Source organism: Lycium barbarum, chromosome 4 (assembly GCF_019175385.1).
Source record: "Lycium barbarum isolate Lr01 chromosome 4, ASM1917538v2, whole genome shotgun sequence".
In the NCBI taxonomy this organism is placed as follows: Eukaryota; Viridiplantae; Streptophyta; class Magnoliopsida; order Solanales; family Solanaceae; genus Lycium; species Lycium barbarum.
Genome location: NC_083340.1, coordinates 120,246,531 through 120,266,609, shown reverse-complemented (window position 1 = coordinate 120,266,609; position 20,079 = coordinate 120,246,531). Strand labels below are relative to the sequence as shown.

The 20,079-nt window shown below is 34.0% G+C and overlaps 2 protein-coding genes across 3 annotated transcripts; one reads left to right on the top strand and one right to left on the bottom strand.

Moving 5' to 3' along the window:
* Nucleotides 1-649: 649 nt before the first annotated feature.
* LOC132638541 (glycerophosphodiester phosphodiesterase GDPDL3-like) lies at nucleotides 650-8,813 on the top strand. 2 transcript variants are annotated; one of them, XM_060355384.1, is made up of 9 exons: nucleotides 650-948; nucleotides 2,543-2,815; nucleotides 3,547-3,662; nucleotides 3,870-4,371; nucleotides 5,086-5,124; nucleotides 5,709-5,993; nucleotides 6,549-6,691; nucleotides 7,401-7,878; nucleotides 8,011-8,813. In XM_060355384.1, exons 1-9 carry the CDS (start codon nucleotides 849-851, stop codon nucleotides 8,256-8,258), a joined length of 2,184 nt encoding a protein of 727 aa, XP_060211367.1. In that variant the 5' UTR covers nucleotides 650-848; the 3' UTR covers nucleotides 8,259-8,813. The 2 variants fall into 2 exon arrangements, with proteins under 2 accessions (XP_060211367.1, XP_060211368.1); XM_060355385.1 differs by lacking the exon at nucleotides 2,543-2,815 and having other exon boundaries at nucleotides 652-948.
* Nucleotides 8,814-12,356: 3,543 nt separating this feature from the next.
* On the bottom strand, nucleotides 12,357-15,603 carry LOC132636309 (pirin-like protein). The gene is made up of 5 exons (XM_060353120.1): nucleotides 15,405-15,603; nucleotides 15,062-15,150; nucleotides 14,670-14,698; nucleotides 13,663-13,829; nucleotides 12,357-13,056 (listed from the first exon to the last, which is right to left on the bottom strand). Exons 1-5 carry the CDS (start codon nucleotides 15,488-15,490, stop codon nucleotides 12,549-12,551), a joined length of 879 nt encoding a protein of 292 aa, XP_060209103.1. The 5' UTR covers nucleotides 15,491-15,603; the 3' UTR covers nucleotides 12,357-12,548.
* Between the last annotated feature and the right edge of the window lie 4,476 nt (nucleotides 15,604-20,079).

Here is a 20,079-nt window from a genome sequence, read left to right as displayed (position 1 = left end):
GCTCCCTTCGTCACGTTTGACTAATTTTTACTTGTCACGTTTGGATCATCGGAAGCAATCTAACTAATCTTTGAAGTTAAATTAAATTAAATTAATTTAATATTTTAAAACTAAAATTTAGATGTTCGGGAACTGTACGAAAAATAGTACAAGTTACAATTCTTCTCATATTAATATAATGAAAAAATACATCTTAGTAGGCGTTTGTCCATGAAAACTATATATTTTTTCACTTTATTTAGAATTTTGAAGTTGGAGTTGGAGTTGAAGTTGAAGATGGAGTTGTATTTGGTTATAGTTTTTGCAAAGAATTTTTCGTTGTTTTAATATATTGAAAGTGAAAAAAGGTGAAATAGAGTTTTAAGTGTTTTTCAAATTCCAAATACTACAAGGTGTATTTGAAATTTTCATGATCAAACGCTGATTTTCAAATAAAGTGAAAAAAAATCCGGAAAAAAGTGAAAAGTTTTTTTCATGGCCAAACGGGTCCTTAAAATGTTGGTCAAAGTTTACGGAGTTTAACTCTCGAGAAACGAAACGTGACAAGTAAATGTGGACTGGGGAATTTAACAAATTCATGTGCAGCCGCGCGCGAAGCTAAAGAGAACTTGAGTTAAACAAACAGCTTCAATTACTCCAGCTTTCATTTACTCCTATTAGATACTTAATTAGCTTAATCACGTTTATAGTTTACTAAAAATATGATAAAAACTGCAGCTTGAAGAAACCAACAACTTTTTGTATCCTTTGTAATTACTCTCTACGCTTTCAAAAACTCTTTACACGTTCAAACTTTCTAAATTTGCTAAATATCTCTATCTCTACATGCACTTTCCCGACGAGACGAAATGTGTAATCTCCTGTCTCTGTTATTGCTCCTCTTCTCCTTCACAATAGTTGCAGCTCAAACATCTAACAATGCAACCACTAAATGGCTCACACTAAACGGTAACTTCATTTGCTTTTCCACATTACTTAACTCCGTTGCTTACTTACCAAATTTGGAAAGTTTCACTTAAGATGCTAGTTACTACGTGGGTGATGAAAGAAGCCTAATAATGGCTGCATGTAATCAAGAGCTAATCAAGTTAATAATTTTTTGCTAATTATTGACCTTCTCTTTCTGTTGCTAATTTCGGTTCTGCAAATTAATTACTAAGTATTATAAATTATATTTAAGACATTTTTTTCTGAAGAAGCGTGTCCCTTTGTGTTTATAAGAACAGCAAGAACATAATATAGTTCTCTCTTCTATTCTCTCCGGCAATGTTGAATCTCCGGTCTCCCATAAGCTTATTATGCGGCCGTGATATACAGACAACTTAAGTGAGACCGCGTAATTAAACAACAGCTTCCCATTACTACAAACTTTCATTAACTCCATTACTTTGCTTAATCGCGTTTATAGTTACAACGCCACCTTGAAAAAACATACAGCTAGCTTTTGCAGCCTCTCTACACTTCAAAAAAATTGTAAATTGCTAAAGTTTCTCTCTTCTTCATCCAAATATAGTAGTTCACATTCTTGCTGAAAATGTTGAATCTCCGATCTATCTCATGCTTATTATTGTTCCTCTATTTCTCCATCACAGTAGTCCAAAAATGCAACAAATAAATGGCTAACACTAAGGAGACGTTTGGATATGATTTGAAATCACGAGATGAAATCATGTTTGGACATGCAATTTGGATTTCTGAAGTTGTAATGTAGCTACTCTTTAATATAATCCTCTAACATGATTGATAAGAGTAACTTTGTTATAAATATACTATCAATTTGTAGATCTTTTAATTTTTTATATAAATGACTGGTAAACATGATTGGTAAATATATCTACTAACTTATGGATTTGTTTTACAAAGTATAAACTTATGAGTCAACTTTTACATTAGAAAATTTGAAATCACGATTTGAAACCCCAAATCATGCCTTTTTGGATGATTTGGGATTTCATCTCATGACATGATATTGCATGTCCAAACGCCTACTAAATGGTAACTTAATTCTTTTACTTAACTACGTTGCTTACTTTCCTGAACCTGTGAGTTTAATTTTCTTCCAACTTTGAGTCAGCTGAGGAATTAAAAATTTAGATTTATATTCAGGAAACTGAGAATTCTTGAAATTATACCCCGAAGTTTTCTTTAATAGTCTAGACTTTTTCACCAATTTTTTCTGTCATGATAGTTGATATAGATGCAAAGAAGTTAGATGAGTTATTCATAGTAATGAAGAGCTAAAGAAGTTAACAAATTTTTGCTAATTGGACTTCTCTTTCTGTTGGGATTTGTATTTACGATCATCGTTCTTAATGAAACTAAGAAACTTTCCTTTCGTTGACAACTGAACACAGCCTTTTGGTAGAATTTCAAGCCCAATGCTTCTTCACCCCCCACCCTACAAATAACATACCCAATGTAACCCCATAAGTGAAGTCTTGGGAGGGCAAAAAAAAAAAAAAAAAAAAAAAAGAGAGATGCATCATAAAAAAAACCCCATATGTTTCATAGTCATTATAGTGTATTTATTTCTGCTTTGAAGGAGATGCACCATTAGTCGTAGCCCGTGGTGGATTTTCTGGACTGTTTCTTGATTCAAGTTATGATGCCTATATGGCGGCAGTGAATACTAGCTTGTTCAATGTGATTATTTGGTGTGATGTTCAGCTCACAAAAGATGCGGTCGGCATCTGTTTTCCTGACTTGAATCTTGCCAATGCTTCTGACATTGATGTTTACTTAGTGAAAAAGGATATTTATATGGACTCATATTGGTCTGTAGCTTTCTATTTCAATGATCTGGGGCCTGTCAGCTGTAAGTTCAATAACTTATGGGATTTGGTTGTGTCCTTCACATATCATATTGTGCATGAGTGTAGGTGCAAGAATCTGGAATCAATATCCAAGAATAGCAATTTTCGCTGAAATATCCCTTCCTATGGTTTATATAATATAAACAATTAATTGCAGGGGCTTTGACTCACTTAGTGTCTTAAAGGGCGATCAGATTCTTCTTTCTTCCCTTTTTCTGCTCTAAATAATTTTGGCTTCTGCCATGTTTGGATTTTTTTTCTCTTTTCTGAAATGACATGTCGTCTCCGTGTGTGTATTTATTTGCGCGCCATTGGTAGTGTGCAACTCCTTGACGAACTGCAAAAGAAAGTAGTCCCGTTTCTAAAGTTGATTCTTTCGGTGAAGTGTGAATTGGCATAGTTATATTCGAGGAATTTTATGCTAGTATTCATAGTTTTTAATCCAATTCAAAATAAAACCTTTCTTTCCATAAGTAATTTGAAGTAAAACATTTTATTCTTCTCACGATTTTTATGTTTAAATCTATGACAGCCAGTAATGGTGTCTGATAACTCAACTTTAAGACAAATACCTACTGTAAAATGTTAAAATTGTTATGGAAACTTATGTTGCTGATATAATCTAGAGAACCATAGCCTTGTTAGGGATGCCGAACCTATTGCTTTGCTTGTATCAATTACTTCCGGTGACTGAAGTTTCTGCACAAAACATTACTTTTGTTTTCTCGGACAGTGAGGCAAGGGATTTCTAGACGAACTACAAGATTTGATGGAAGACAGCAGAAAATTCTTATGGTCCAGGATGTGCAAAGACGACTCCAACCTCTAGGATTATGGTTGAACATCCAGGTACTTATTCGGTTTGCGAAACGTTTCCACTTGTAAGGATATAGTTGTCTGGTTTAAATTTATTTCAGTTTCTTTTCATCCAAAGTTATCATTTGATGTGTTGTTGCAACATATTGCTGTATATCATTGGATCTTGTTTAAATGGTGCCTTGAGTTTGTATCGGTACTTCTTTTATTGATCCTTTGTTTTGCGAATCCTTTTTGCAGAATGACACCTTCTTCAGACAGCATCATCGGAATATGAGTAATTTTATTATATCCCTGTCCAGGGATCTTCTCGTCAACTATATTTCATCACCTGAGGTGAATTTCCTCAGAAGTATTGTGCCAAAATTCGATCCACGAGTTACAAAACTCGTTTTCCAGTTTCTCGGACAGGATGATGTTGAGCCTTCAACAAATCAAACATATGGTTCCTTATTGAAGAACCTCGGATTTATCAAAGCCTTTGCCTCTGAAATTCTTGTTCCCAAATCTTATATCTGGCCAGTGGACAACTCATTCTACTTACAACCACATACGTCGCTAGTCTTAGATGCTCATAAAGAAGGTCTTCAGATTTTTGCATCGGAATTCGCAAATGATGTACATTTTGCTTACAATTACAGCTATGATCCCGTAGCTGAGTATTTGTCCTTTGTTGACAATGGCAACTTCTCTGTGGATGGAGTACTGTCTGACTTCCCAGTAACTCCATCGGCGACAATAGGTAACCACTCTACAACTGATGAATAACAGAATCTAATGTAAGCTTTTATTGTTGCTTTCTTATTTTTAGTTGCTCATTCTAGTACTTTCATGACTGCGAACACTGATGACTTGTTGAAGATATCTTCAATTTAGTGCAGTCTCAGAATTTCATGCATTTTTCAACAATTATTTCCTGTTTTTTGTCAATGTCTTATTGTGCACATGGTGCAAAGTAAATCTAGGTAACTCCAAAGTTTCTGGAGGCTGAAATTGTGCTGGTTTACAAGGCCTGCGTAGTTAGTGGAAGTGCAGTCAGGGGCGCTCTGGACTTTGAAAATGGATATGCTAATCATAGAGGAACAGACAACATAAATGTTTGTACACATATGTGAAATATACAGAGTCAAATTCATAAGAGTGGGTGTCCACTATTATAAAGTCCAATAACTGGTCTTGAGGTGATAAGCTTATCCTCCTGAGTTTGAGTATAAAAACAGACATGAAGATAAATTGATCACTGATAGTACTATCAAAGAGGAGACCTTGGACACACTAGATTTGTGAATACGGTGGCAGGTGAAGGTGATCGCAGTTGCCTCCATAATATCATAGATTTGGATATCTGACAGGACCTTTTTTTTCATTTCATATTGAGTTAGTCTCGAAGCTCTGTGCTATTTTTCTTTCTACCGTGATACTCATCATTATTCTTATACTTTTTGTACTATTGCAGATTGCTTCACTCATTTGGATAAGAATGATAAACCTCAAGGTAAGCTACTAATATACACTATTATTTTTGTTAGACCAGTGAATATTGCACACTAGATGGCTTTTTTTACACAAAATATGAAATTGCAAACCAACTGCAAAACTTTGGAGCTAGTACTGTACTCAAGGTTGAAATAGACTGAAAAAGGTTTGATTCGTAAAATTTAGAGTTTGCGATCAATTCTCTTGTCATATTAAATGAGCTTATCTAGGTGGAGCTTCATTTCAAATTACAATCCCCGAGAGACTGTTCTGAGAAAGAGTAAGCAAAGAATTAGAGAATTATATTGTCTTGGAGATACTTTAACTTTTCAAGAGAACATAACTGTAACATTTCATTGAGTCATGTGAAGCCAAGCTAGCACTTCAATTGAGCTTGGTGCAACGACGTGACCATGCTCGTATCGTGAGTTGGGTTCAGTTGCTCTTCTGTAGATAAGACAAAGTTTTGAGTCACATCAAGATTCTCTTATTAATAGGTCCCTCTACTGATTTAGTTTTCCTACTGTGCATTTAGTGTTTTCATTACAGTTTGTACAAGACATTATATCTCACTCTTTCCCGGTTTCTTGTTTTGGCCTACAGCAAAGATTCTGATTATCACATCTGAAGGAGCAAGTGGAGACTACCCGGGTTGCACCAACTTGGCATATACAAAGGCTGCTATGGATGGTGCAGATGTTCTCGACTGTCCTGTTCAAATGACAAAGGATGGAATACCCTTCTGCCTGGGTTCTATCAATTTGATTGATAAGACTACGATTTTTGAATCGTCATTCGGCAATATTGTTGATAGTGTCCCAGAGCTTAACATAAGTCTTGGAATAGTCACCGTTAAGCTTACTTGGGATGAGATTAAGAGCCTGAAACGTAAGTTGAACCAACTTTCCTTTATTTTATCTTACAGCTTTTCAAAGTAAACAACTACTGCCTTCAAGTTTCCGGGGGAGATAGTATGTTTAAAGACAATAGTTGTTGATGCTTCTTCGAGTTAATGGGTTGAATAATGTAGGTGTACATTTTTGGATATCTGTCTGTTAATTAATTTAGTGACAGGGTATTCTGTCCTCTTACATTTACAAGGTTAACTGCTAGTTAATGTTAACCATCAAATTGTTCTGTAATTGTATTGTACAACAACACTAACACCTCAATCCCAAATAAGTTAGGTCAGCGATATGAATCCTCACTTACCATGTATCTCCAACATTACTCATCTGTACCAGACTACAAAAGTATTAAATTATATCAATGTGCGCAAGAGTGAGTTTCTGGTCTCACTCTTAACTATAATATTTTTTTATCTTTTGGATTGTAACACCCCCAGCCCCTTATATGTGAAGGTTTCAGATAATTAATTTGATCTCTAGATGCCAAAGCTTTAATGACATATTTAACAAGTTAACATGCTCTAATTTCTTGTAGCGGTAATATCAAACCCATGGTCAGAGGTTGGATTGGACCGAAATCCAAAAGCTAGTAATGAAGGAAACTTTGTGTCGTTGGTGGATTTCTTGTCATATGCAACAAATGCCATGACCGTATCCGGTGTCATGATCAGCATAGAGGTGAGTTTATTTATTGCCGGTTCTGTTGACATTGTTAATTCCAACAACATTATGTATCAGCAAATATTAAGTCAATATTATACCTAAATGCTAATATCCGTTCTCAGTAGCTTTACTCGACGTGACTTAAATTTTGAGAGTTTGAAAAAAGGCATAATATTCCATATGAGCAAAGAAAATCCCAAGAGGCTTTTGGAATATGGATGTAACGATTTTTAACTTCAGTTGTTGACATTACAGGTTTCCCCTTAATAGAATAAATCCTTTTTTCTCTTGTGGTTTGTGTTTTGCACTCAATTGGCACTAATGGCTGGAAAAAGAATGCCTTGAGATGGAAAATTCCTAAACGAAAATGACAAAGTATTTCTATTAATTTAAGAATAAAGTCGTCCCTTGAAGATGCAATACTCATTACTATTTATTTTTATATGATGACTCCTTATGTTGGGGATTGCTTGTGGGTATGGGAGTAGATGTGGATACAACTTTCAGGGCATAGCAAGAGGAGGGAAGGCCTATCATTTATCATCTGTTTACTGCATGAGGCTAATAAATAAACCTGTAAAATATTCAAATGTTGTCGAAATAAACGACATTTTTTCTCAGTTTGTTCAGTTTGTTTTAAGAAGCAACTTTTAGTGCCAGAAGGAAGCAACATAATTCCATACCTATTCATTTTTTATCTGACAATGTTCTGGCACTTGTGTAGAATGCAGCTTACCTGGCAAATCAGGGATTTGGTGTAATTGCTGCTGTTCTTGAAGCCTTAAGGAGTTTTGGTTACCATAATCAGACAGCAAAGAAAGTTATGATCCAATCAAAAGACAGTTCAGTTCTGAAAGAATTTAAGAAAAGCAGCTACGAACTTGTTTATAGGATTGCTGATGATATCAGGGATATTGAGAGCTCAAATATATCTGAGATCAAGAGCTTTGCTACTTCTATAGTATTAACCAAGAAATCTGTTTTTCCAAGTGAGGAGGAGTTTCTCGTTGGGAAAACAGATGTGGTGCAGAAGCTGCAGTCATCAAATCTGCCAGTGTACGTTCAAGGCTTTAACAATGAGTATGCATCTCAAGTGTGGGATTTTTTTGCAGATTCATCTGTAGAGATAAACAGCTATGTTGCTGGAGCAGGAATTGATGGTGTTATAACAGATTTCCCTGGCACAGCTGCTAGATACAGAAGTAAGTGATTCCAGTAGCTCGTCTATACGTCCATCGCATTCCACCCCCAGCTTCTCTTTCTTTATTGTTCCCTCATTTTTTTGCATTATCTGAATTTCATGTGCTGATATCTATTCATGTGCTGGGTTACAGGGAGCCATTGTTTGGGTTACAAAGACCGACCACCGTATCTTAGCCCCATTGAACCTGGAGGTCTTCTACAATTCATGCCTCCTCAGTATTCGCCAGCTCTACCTCCTATTGCAAACATAGCCCCTACTGCGTGCAATGAGTCTACAGCTAATGCTGCTCCCACCTATCCAATCGGTCAATCCTCAGTTTTGATTGGCATTTTGAGATGCTGCCTCGCCATTCTTCTTGCTGATCTTCTGATTTTTTGATCTCAGTTAGACTTGTCAAATGTGTCATAGAGATGATGTATGGACAGATATGTGATTATATTGGAAGGAATAGAATCAGAAAGTTGAATTATTGTATTTACCATCTCAGTACAAGTGTCTTTCATAATTGTAGTTGCTACTCTATTGTTGTATGTTTGATGATGGAGTCATGGAGTCAGCTACTCATTTTTTCGTTGATTGATCTTGGAGGATAGCAGTTTGGGATGAACTCAGTCGCTGGTTGGGGCATAGTCTTGGGCAGAAAGAGTTGGTTGCTGCAGCATTTGGAGCTTGTATATACTATGCGTGGATCACCAGGAACGACAAAATCTTTAAACAACACAATGTACAGGTAGATACTACAGTTCAACAAATCAAAAATGATATCAAAGAAATAGTTGAAGCATTTAGCAGTACAAAATGGGCAAGGAGATGCAAGGGATTTATACAGAGAATTTGTACTTAGTTTCTGCTATTTTCTGTTTTGTAGGAGTACTGTAGAAAATAAAATAAACTTTAAACATTAATCCACTAATCTCCTCCATCGTTGATTTCTCTCTCTTCCTGTTTTTCCTTATTAAGCTTTACAATGTTTGAGACAACAATGCTAATGATTAAAAAGTCTGCTTTCGGAGTTTAAGCAGGTGCAGTCAAACCTGTCTATAATGACAGCGTTTGTCCAAAAATTTTACGGCTGCTATAGTGAGGTGCTGTTATATATGTATACTGAAATTAGATGTTTAAATCCCATTTAGTTGTTATAAACACAAGTACGCAAACATTAATTATTTTTATGTACTTTTATGTTACATATAAACGAAAGTGATATACTTGTTAATTTTAAAGTCTCAATTGATTTTCATATCTCATTAATTAAAAACTGAAAAGATTAATAAATCCATAACTAGTTGTACCATACCGATAAATAATTAAAATCTAAGGAACATATGCATTTAAAATTAATTGAGAATCTAAATATTTCAGGTTTGACGTAAGAATTCTACAATTGTAGGTTGTTTCGTAAATTCCAGTCTCTTAGTGACAATATAACACTTGAATTTTCGAAGAATTTTGTCCAAACTTTCAGCAAAACGGAATTCAATAGCTTTCTTGAAGGTTGTCTATGAGCATAACAGTTGACTCTTCTATCTCACCTCATATGACAGTTGAGTTTTAACATTAGCTTTTTATTTTATACATAATATATTTCTTACAAAATATTATTACACAATATTTAAGTATGGCTGTTATATAGAGGTAATTTTATAACGAGTGTACCGCTATAATGATTGGCACTGCTGTTATAGGTAGAATGTTGTTATAGAGAAGTAAAATATAACATGAAAAACCAGTTCCGGAGAAAATCATGTCGTTATAGTGAAATGTTGTTATAACGAATGACAATTATAGAGAGGTTTGACTGTAGTTATATATTGATGGAGTTTTTGTCATTTAGGATGAAGCCAGTTTTTAAAGAGAAATTTTGCACCTTTCATTTTAAATTTCTTTGGACCTTTTATTTTTTATTTTATTCTGGTTTTGGTTCTTTTTAAATAAAAGTTATTAATATTTACGCTTCTAATATGCTTGCAGTTTACGTATTTTGTCCAACTCAGTATATTTACTGCCACATACATTTGGTCAACAATTAGAGGCATTTAAAATATGCATTTTGATCAAATTGAAGTGTCTACTCGAAACCCCATGAAATAAAAGGACCGAAATGACAAACTGGAACTAATACATGGGTCTCTCAGACCATTTCGTCATTATCTTACAGGAGTAACTTTTATCCTAACAGAATAAAGAACACATTTTCTTTCCCAAAATTAAAGAACTTCAAAACATCCAAAATGAGCAGTCAAAAGTCATATGATAAACTTTTTTCGTAAGGGTAATTCACCGTGAATTAGTCAATTGCTAAAAGATTACAGCAATTTATTCAAACTAGAATTACAATCCGTTTTAACAGGACACATCTAGTATGTATTATATTGATTGTTGGATTAATTTTAGCGAGCACTAGTTAGGAAAGTCAAAACATTATGAACGCTTCTTTTAAGGTATTATACTTCCTCAGTACTTGATATTCGTGCAAAATAAATGAGATTAACTTTAGCACTTAAAAATTAAAAGTAATAGTAATACATTACACATGATCATAATTAAGTGATAAATACGTATGAAAGATATTTATCTTGCATTCATTAACTTACTATATAAATAATGGGTGTGATGAATTTTTTACCAATTAAAATATTCCCACAGAACAATAATGAAATGAGTAGTATCTCTTTTCTAGTCTTCATTTTCAATGATAGGAGTGACATGCTTGTAAAGTTTATAATCAAAATAACTAAAGAGCATAAACAGTCACTTTATTTTTATTTTTTCTTATTCGTGACACCAAGAATTAGGTTGAGTTTTTCGACATTTCGACACTTTAATCCTCCGTCTTTTTTTCTATAATAAAAAGGTAACAACACTTGGCCGAAAAAAAAATGTACAGCTGACGAATCATTCTACAGTGGGGGACATGCCTAAATGAGCCTTATCATTTGCTATGAAAATGGGGGACTCAAAAGGGGTGCTTTGGATATATTGAAAACCTTAAAATAATCATTGGGAAAAAGACAAAAGAAAAAACAAGGAAAAATAACAAAAGAATTAAGGTAGAATACTCAAAGACTCTCTTAAATTTGGCACATTTTATTTAGATTCCCCCTCAATTAGTAGTTTTAATTACCCCTAATGACGCATTTTATTCAGATCTCCTAAACGATCAGTAGTCTTAATTCCACCCTAAATTTTGCTATTTAATAGTCTTTACCGTCTGCACGATCTCATTCTAAGAGAGTTTGATACATGTGTCTACCATGTGAATCTTTTGTCCACGTGGAATTTTTAAAATTAAAAATATTTCTTTTATTTTTGTAATATGCATTAATTTCTAGATTTTCTTTTTCGGGTCAAATTAGTAAAATGCGTTGCTAGACCTTCACTTTTTAGGCAAAAAAAATTATTTGGCTAAAAATACTAAAATATTAGCCAATTTATTTTTTGAAAAGAAGAAATGCACTGTTGAAACAAATGGTCATTACATCTAAATAAGATATAATAAGAATTATTAAGTTTGTTAAAACTTCTTATTCCATTAAAAATAAAAGAGCTCTAACATGTATATTTTTATATAGACTTGGACCGGAAAGAAAATAACAGTTGAAATAAATAGTCATTGCATCTAAACAAGAAATAAAAAAGAAGAACACAATTGCAACTCCATTATTTTGATTAAAAAAATTATTTAATTAAAACTAATGGAACTCTAAGTTTTCTTCTTTGATTTTGGCTTGAAAAGAAAATACACATTTGAAATTAATAGTCATTGCATCTAAAAAGAAATAAACATTTGGTACTTTATTATTATTTTTTTACTAAACTAACTTTATTGGGCTAAAATGATGGAGTTCGAGCCAAAAAAAATTCTTTTCAAATTGGCCTTGAAAAACAAAGAAATATACAATTGGAGCAAGTCGTCATTTCATTTAATGAATAAACTTTAAAAATGCAAAGTTAGGGCAAATTTGCATTATATATTAAGCTGAAATAAAATAAAAAATACATAATTAAAATAAATAATTTAATCATTTATGATTATGTGGCGATTAACAGTTTAAAACTAGCCTACTTGGGAGTTGATTCAATTTTTTCATCGCCACACGCCTAAAAAAGAGTATAGTCACTCTCTTTGCCACATCAGCATCTAAGGGGTAAGGACTATCGAATAAAGGGGGGATAATTAAGACTACTGATATTTTGGGGGATTCGAATAAAACGTGTCAAGTTTAAATGATCTTTAGTTATTCTGTCAAGATGATAGACTACTTGCGAGAAAATGACAAAAATGATCCGTTATCTTTGCTTGTAGATCTAAAATAGTACCTTAAGTATCAACGCGGTTTGTTCCTTTAAATTTGCCGGAAAAAGAAGGGAACTATACAAGACTCTTGATATTCCCAAAAAAAAAAAAAAAAACAGAAATTGTACCTCAAAAATAGCATCTGAAATAGAAAAATATACCATAAACTACAAAATATGTACTTCTAAATGTGACTTCTCGTTAAATACTTTCTATTTTCACAATTATGATTACATTTAACAATCAGAATTTGATAAATATCTGATGGGGATCAAAAAATGCACATTTTTGACAAATATTCAAAGGATCAAAACTGATCAAGTGATACTTGAGAAATTATTTTGAACCGGGACCATTTTTGTCATTTTGTCCTAATAGTCAAGGAGAATTCTGGCTTGAGACCTCCAGTGCTTGGCTTTTTCAAAACCATTAGTATAATTATCAAAATCTTCTACAGTTTGGTCAATCTCTTGTTGAGTATTCATGACAAAAGGCCCCAGTTGTGCTACTGGTTCACCCAATGGTTCACCACCCACCAATATGAACCTTAAGGGCTTTGTTGATTTGTTCCATGCCTCAAGTCCATCACCAGAACCACCCAATAAAAGGAGATTATGTGCTGATGTTGATGAGGATTCATGAGGCCCAAAAATTCCCTCTCCTTCCAAGACATACACAAATGCATTGTATGATTTTGGAATTGGTTGATGAAGATGGGATCCTGGCTTTAGAGTGAAATCCAAATACATTGTTGGAGTCCTTGTATATATGGCTGATTTTGCTCCTAATGATTCCCCTGCTATTATTCTCACCTTGATCCCATCTTTTGCTGCTTCTGCAATGTCTTCGCTTGATATCTCTTGGTACCTTGGTTGTATCCTGTCAAATTCAAGATTTGAATTTATGAATTCCGGATGCTATGCATGAACCCAACGAATATTTAAATTATAGGTTCTAAACTCAATATTTGTACACGTTGTAAATTTATTGACATATAGAGGAATTGAGCAAAAATTATTAGGTTCAGTTGAATTCATAAATAATTTGCCCCTGAATTTAGCTGAAGATGCCTTTTGCACTTGAAGACGGATTCGAAAAATATATTTGCTGGATTCAACCTTTAAGTTCTACATTGTTGTATTTTTGAAAAATCTAAGTTCAGAATTTAGTATTTTATTGTAATTTTATTAATATTTCACATGTATTTATATTCCGCATGGACTTATCAAGTTTAATCGAACCCGTTAAATAAGGTTGCACCCTGCCTATGTTCCCATTTCCAATTACTTCAAACCAAGGTGCCCCTTCACATATATATATGCAAACTTTATTTATAATCTGTTGTAACAAATAACGTGCATTATTTTTCAAGTTATTAATTTTATATCTTATGGACGATAATCTATAATTACCTTTTAGATGGCTTGATCAGTGTACAAAGTTAAATTCTTTTACTAGTAATAAAGTAGAAGGAATAATGCATACATTTTATGTTTGGAGGAGAGATTAATCCACAACTGTAAACCCTTTTGAGTTCCCTCAGCTGCAGGCATTTCAGAATGAACTATTCCTCTTCCAGCTGTCATCCACTGTAAATCACCAGCTTCAATCCTTCCTTTGTGGCCTTCAAAATCTTCATGTGTCACAGCTCCCTGCAGTGTCAAATTAATTGCTTTTTAATTAATATGATTAAGTAACATAGTACTACTAAAGTATGTCATAACATAACTTTTTGTCATTGCTCCACCCACAAAAGTTGATGACCCCATTGAATTTGAATGAATTTCAAGAAATGCACTACTAAATGCGTCACTTTTAAATTACTTTTCATTTCAAAGGTAAATACTTTGATCCTTCTGTTTTAAAATTACGTGAATTTATTTGACTTGATCTGAAGTTGTAAAAAAGGAAAGATTTTTGAAACTTGAGAGCTTAAACAAGTCAGAAAATTTATATTGCTATAAAACTCTTAAATATGTCATAACATAACTTTTTGTCAAAAAAAAAAAATGGAAAGTTTGAATTAAATTATTTTCAAATTTAGAATGATGTCCTTTTCACACAAAAAATCGACTAAAAAGAATTAAAGGGTCAAGTAAACTGGAATGGAGCGGAGCGCGTAATATCTATGCAAAGAAACTTCGCTAGTTAGCCTTGATATTTACACTCCATAATAGATGAACCTTTATTTGATTAACATGCGTTAGCAGGACTAAACAGGATATTTTGTATTTTACTTTTTGTAAAAAAGTAGTAAGTAGCATATAAGTTGCTTTCTTAGAAGTTACACAATCACATCTGCTCAACTACTGCCTTCCAAAACATGAAAATATATCAATATATTAATATAGTAATCCATTAGTTTAGCCTTTGACAATCCACACAAACAATGAATGAATACGACTACAGATGGAAAAACTATGATTACGTCTGTATTGGGTTTTTGAATAATTAATTAAGGGAGAAACAGAGTGACTTTTATAAAATAATACCTGCAACATGTAGGTGACCGTTTCAAAGCCTGTAAATTTAGAAACATAAGTATGATAAATTAGAACACATTAGTGAAGAGAAATTGCTAATTTAGCATTGAGATTAATTTAAATACATATAACGAACTTCGCTCACATTTATCTATTGTAGCAAGTAATTACTAGTTTATTTTCGGGATTATGAATTAATTTCATATTTTAACAAAATTTATATATGAATATCATTTGAATGACCTAATACTATAAAAAACATTTTACATTGATAATGTATATAACTTAAAACTCTTTAGCATTAAAGAGAGAATTGGTTTTAGCATTAAAGAGAGAATTGATTTTTTTCGCGAAGAAAAAAGAACACAAAAATGTCAAAAAAGGAATCATTAGAATGTCACCTCTATGTGGATGATCAGGAAACCCAGCAGGAGCAGAAACTGAGAACTCATCCAAAACAAGAAAAGGGTCAAAGTATCTCAACTCAAACCTGAGAAAAGCATAAAATATAAATTAATTAATCTTCTTGGTGATCAGCTCATAAGAACTGCAAAAAATCAATGTGCATTTGTTTGTGTAGTAGTGACTGAGTCAGAATTTTCAGTAAGGGAATTCAAAATATAAAAATAATAAACACATCAAAAAGTCGAGGAAATTCAACATTACAATATATATACGTAAAAAAAGAACTTTAATATTATATATACGGTATAATTTTCTAACTAAGGAGTTTGGATAAAGTACCTTCCAATGCTTCTTCTAACAACAGCACCAAGTCCTTCATGCTGAGGCCTTGCGAGAAATTTCTTGACAACAGAACGCGGTGGCATTTCTCTACTTGTGATATACTATTTTATGTCCGGTTTTTAATGCAATGCTTGTCTAAAATAGTGAGGTTTTTGTACCAATTTATAGAGGTATTCGTTAGTTGAAATTGGCAAGTCAAAAGAAGATCGAGAGAATGGGGGCCAAAGGGCCGGGACATTTTCCTTTTTCTTTTCTAATACGGTTCTCACGTCAGCCTAACGTTTTCATGATGTCTTTGCTAATCTACTTCCTCATTCAATTCACACTGTCCCACCCTTTACCTGTTCTATCATTTATTTATCCTTCCCCAAACACGTGATACCTGGTTGATGATGATGTGTGGAATTAAATGAAATATTTTCTTTGGTTGTGTTATAAAATGAAGCTAAAAGAGTAACAATAGTAAAGGATGAAAATAATAGAAATAGATAGACAAGAGAGGAGAGATTTTATTATTCTTCCAAAATGTGTTACAAGTTCATTCCATATGAAAACTTATGCCTCTATTTATAGTGCTACATATGCATTCAATATATGAGATAATGGAAGAACCATTATGATGGTGGAAGATAATGGAAGAACCATTAAGATGATGGAAGATAATGGAAGAGACATTATATTTGTGATCATGGAGGAAGTGGAATTTATTTCTAGAGTGGCGGACATCCACACTTATTTTTCATAACACTCCCCCTTGGATGTCCATGTCTTAATAGATGATGTGTCTCGTTAAAAACTTACTAGGAAAAACCCAGTGGGAAAAAATCCTAGTGAAGGAAAAAGAGTACACATATCTCGTAATACGCATTGCTAGCTGCCTCATTAAAAACCTTGCCAGGAAAACCCGGTGGGACAAAACCTCAGCTAAGGAAAAAAGAGTACAGCGCGTATTTCACTCCCCCTGATGAAGACCAAAATTTAGATGTCGGAGTCTTCGCATTCCAATCTTGAATATCATCTTCTCAAAAGTTGAAGTTGGTAAAGATTTGGTGAACAAATCTGCAGGATTGTCACTTGAACGGATTTGTTGCACATCAATATCACCATTCTTCTGGAGATCATGTGTGAAGAATAACTTTGGTGAAATGTGCTTCGTTCTATCTCATTTTATGAAACCTCTTTTCAATTGGGCAATGCATGTTGCATTATCTTCATATAAGATTGTGGGTATTTTATCACATTTCAAACCACACTTTTCTCGAATGAGATGTATCATTGACCTTAGCCACACAACTTCACGACTCGCTTCATGAATAGCTATTATCTCAGCATGATTTGATGAGGTAGCCACAATAGACTGCTTTGTAGATCGCCAAGATATGGCAGCGCCCCCACAAATAAATACATAGCCTGTTTGAGATCTAGCTTTATATGGGTCAGATAAATACCATGCATCTGCATAACCAACAAGATCGGAACTGCAATTGCTAGAATAAAATAAGCCTAAATCAATAGTCCCCTTTAGATACCTCAATATGTGTTTAATTCCGTTCCAGTGTCTCCTTGTAGGAGCACAACTATGTTTCGCTAACACATTAACTGAAAATGCTATGTCAGGCCTTGTGGTATTGGCAAGATACATTAGTGCACCAATTGCACTAAGATATGGTACTTCTGGACCAAGAATTTCCTCATTCTTTTCTTGAGGTCGGAACGGATCTTTATTCGCATCAAGTGATCGAACAACCATTGGAGTACTTAATGGATGTGCTTCATCCAGATAAAATCGTTTCAATAATTTCTCTGTATAGGTAGATTGATAGACAAAAATGTCATTTGTCAAATGTTCAATTTGCAAACCAAGGCATAATTTTGTCTTTCCAAGATCTTTCATCTCAAATTCCTTCTTTAAATAATCAATTGCCTTTTTTAGCTCTCCAGGAGTTCCAATAAAGTTTATGTCGTCAACATATACAGCAAGTACAACAAACTCCGATATTACTTTCTTTATAAAAACACATGGGCAAATTGCATCATTTGTATAGCCTTCCTTTAACAAATATTCACTAAGGCGGTTATACCACATGCACCCGGATTGCTTCAAACCATACAATGATCTTTGTAATCTGATTGAATACATTTCCCGAGACTTTGAACTACATGCTTCAGGCATCTTAAATCCTTCAGGGATTTTCATGTATATTTCATTTTCAAGTGATCCATATAGATATGCTGTAACCACATCCATCAAATGCATCTCAAGTCTCTCATGGAAAAAGAAACTAATGAGATAACGTAATGTTATTGCATCCATAACAGGGGAGTATGTCTCTTCATAATCAACACCAGGCCTTTGTGAAAATCCTTGTGCAACAAGGCGTGCCTTATATCTTTGTATCTCATTTTTCTCATTTCTTTTTCGCACAAAAACCCATTTATAACCAACAGGTTTAATGCCATTAGGTGTTTGGACTACAGGTCTAAAAACTTCCCGTTTGGTAAGTGAGTTTAACTCTTATTGAATTGCCTCTTGCCACTTTGGCCAATCACGTCTTTCTTGGCATTCTTTAACAGATTGGGGTTCAAGATCCTCACTATCTTGCATAATTCTTGTTGCAACATTATAGGCAAAGGCATAATCCACATTTATTTCCAATCGATTCAAATTAGCCCCAACATTAATTGGATTAATTAATATTTCCTCATTTTCTTGAGTCCCAGGCTCATTGAATTCTTCAAGAATATCACTATTGCTCAAATCTCGAATTTCTTTATGAGGTTCTTTCGTAGTGTCATCTTGACTATTTATTTTTATTTTTCTAGGATTTCGATCCTTAGAACCCAGTGGTCTACCACGCTTCTGGCGTGCTTTGGACTCGTTTGCTATGACACTAGTAGATGGTCCTACAGGGACATCAATCCGAATCGGGACATTCTCTGCAGGGATATGTGATTTGGTAATCCTTTGCAAATTTGTAAATGCGTCTGACATTTGATTTGCTATTTTCTGCAAGTGAATAATCTTTTGAACCTCTTGCTCACAAATAGAAGTACGTGGATCAAGATGAGACAATGATGAATTATTCCACAAAATTTCCCTTTTTATTTCATTATTCTCTCCCCCTAATTTTGGGAAAATTGTCTCATCAAATTGACAATCTGCAAATCGAGCAGTGAACAAATCTCCGGTTAATGGTTCAAGGTAGCGAATAATGGAGGGCGATTCAAACCCAACATATATTCCTAATCTTCTTTGGGGACCCATCTTGGTGCGATGTGGTGGTGCTACAGGCACATATACGGCACATCCAAAAAATTTTAGATGGGATATATTAGGTTCTTGACCCAAAACCAATTGCAACGGAGAAAATTTATGATAGTTTGTCAGTCTGAGACGAACAAGTGTTGCTGCATGCAAAATAGCGTGACCCCAAACAGCCGGGGGAAACCTCGTTTTCATGAGTAATGGTCTTGCAATCAACTGTAGACGTTTAATTAATGACTCTGCAAGGCCATTTTGAGTGTGAACATGAGCTACAGGATGTTCAACTCTTATCCCAATTGATAAACAATAATCATTAAATGTTTGGGATGAAAACTCTGCAGCATTATCAAGGTGAATAGACTTTATCGGATTATCAGGAAATTGTGCCCGTAATCGAATTATTTGTGCCAATAATTTCGCAAACGCCAGGTTGCGAGATGACAGTAGGCACACATGAGACCATCTAGAAGAAGCATCTATTAGGACCATAAAATATCTAAATGACCCACTAGGGGGGTGAATTGGTCCACAAATATCCCCATGTATACGTTCCAAAAATTCAGGGGATTCAAACTCAACCTTTGTAGGTGATGGCCTAATAATTAACTTGCCTTGATAACAAGAAGGGCAAGAAAATTCATTATTTAAAAGAATCTTCAGGTTCTTTAATGGGTGCCCATTTGAATTTTCTATAATTTGTCTCATCATTATAGATCCAGGGTGTCCCAATCGATCATGCCAAAGTACAAACGTATTGGAGTCAGTAAACTTCTGGTTTACGACAGAGTGTGCCTCAATTACACCAATTTTTGTCCAATATAAGCCAGAAGACAAAGCAGGAAACTTTTCTATAACAACTTTCTGGCCAGAGACATCCTTGGTGATACCAATATATTCAAGATTCATCTCATCCATTGTTTTAATATGGTATCCATTTTGACGGATATCTTTAAAACTTAATAAGTTCCTTCTGGACTTAGGAGAGAACATGGCATTGCTTATAATGAGTTTTGTTCCCTTAGGTAAAATTATGGTGGCTTTTCCGGAGCCTTCAATCAAACTAGTACTACCAGATATGGTATTAACTTTTGCCTTACCCATAAGTAAATGAGTAAAATATTTCTTATCTTTGAATATCGTGTGTGTAGTAGCAGAATCAATCAAACAAATGTCTTCATAATTGGATTTTAATCCAAACTTGCTTTGAGAATAATCCATATCTTCAAGTGAAATTACATACACAAAATTAAATGAATACCCATTAAATATTAACACTTATACACATATAAAGTCAAGGAGGTTAGATAAAAATAGTTTCACGTATTTTATCCGGTAAAATGAAGTACTGACATATTCATTACCATGACTCGTGCAAAAAACAAGTTGACAAGCTATCATCCATGTGAC

Excerpts from the sequence above, each read along its gene's own strand:
- LOC132638541 (XM_060355384.1), top strand. The coding sequence starts at position 849 with ATGTGTAATCTCCTGTCTCTGTTATTGCTCCTCTTCTCCTTCACAATA. Across the intron at positions 2,816-3,546 it reads TGATCTGGGGCCTGTCAGCT|TGAGGCAAGGGATTTCTAGA; the intron begins GTAAGTTCAATA and ends TTTCTCGGACAG. Across the intron at positions 7,879-8,010 it reads CACAGCTGCTAGATACAGAA|GGAGCCATTGTTTGGGTTAC; the intron begins GTAAGTGATTCC and ends GCTGGGTTACAG.
- LOC132636309 (XM_060353120.1), bottom strand. The coding sequence starts at position 15,490 with ATGCCACCGCGTTCTGTTGTCAAGAAATTTCTCGCAAGGCCTCAGCAT. Across the intron at positions 15,151-15,404 it reads GTTAGAAGAAGCATTGGAAG|GTTTGAGTTGAGATACTTTG; the intron begins GTACTTTATCCA and ends TGCTTTTCTCAG. Across the intron at positions 14,699-15,061 it reads TCCTGATCATCCACATAGAG|GCTTTGAAACGGTCACCTAC; the intron begins GTGACATTCTAA and ends CTAAATTTACAG.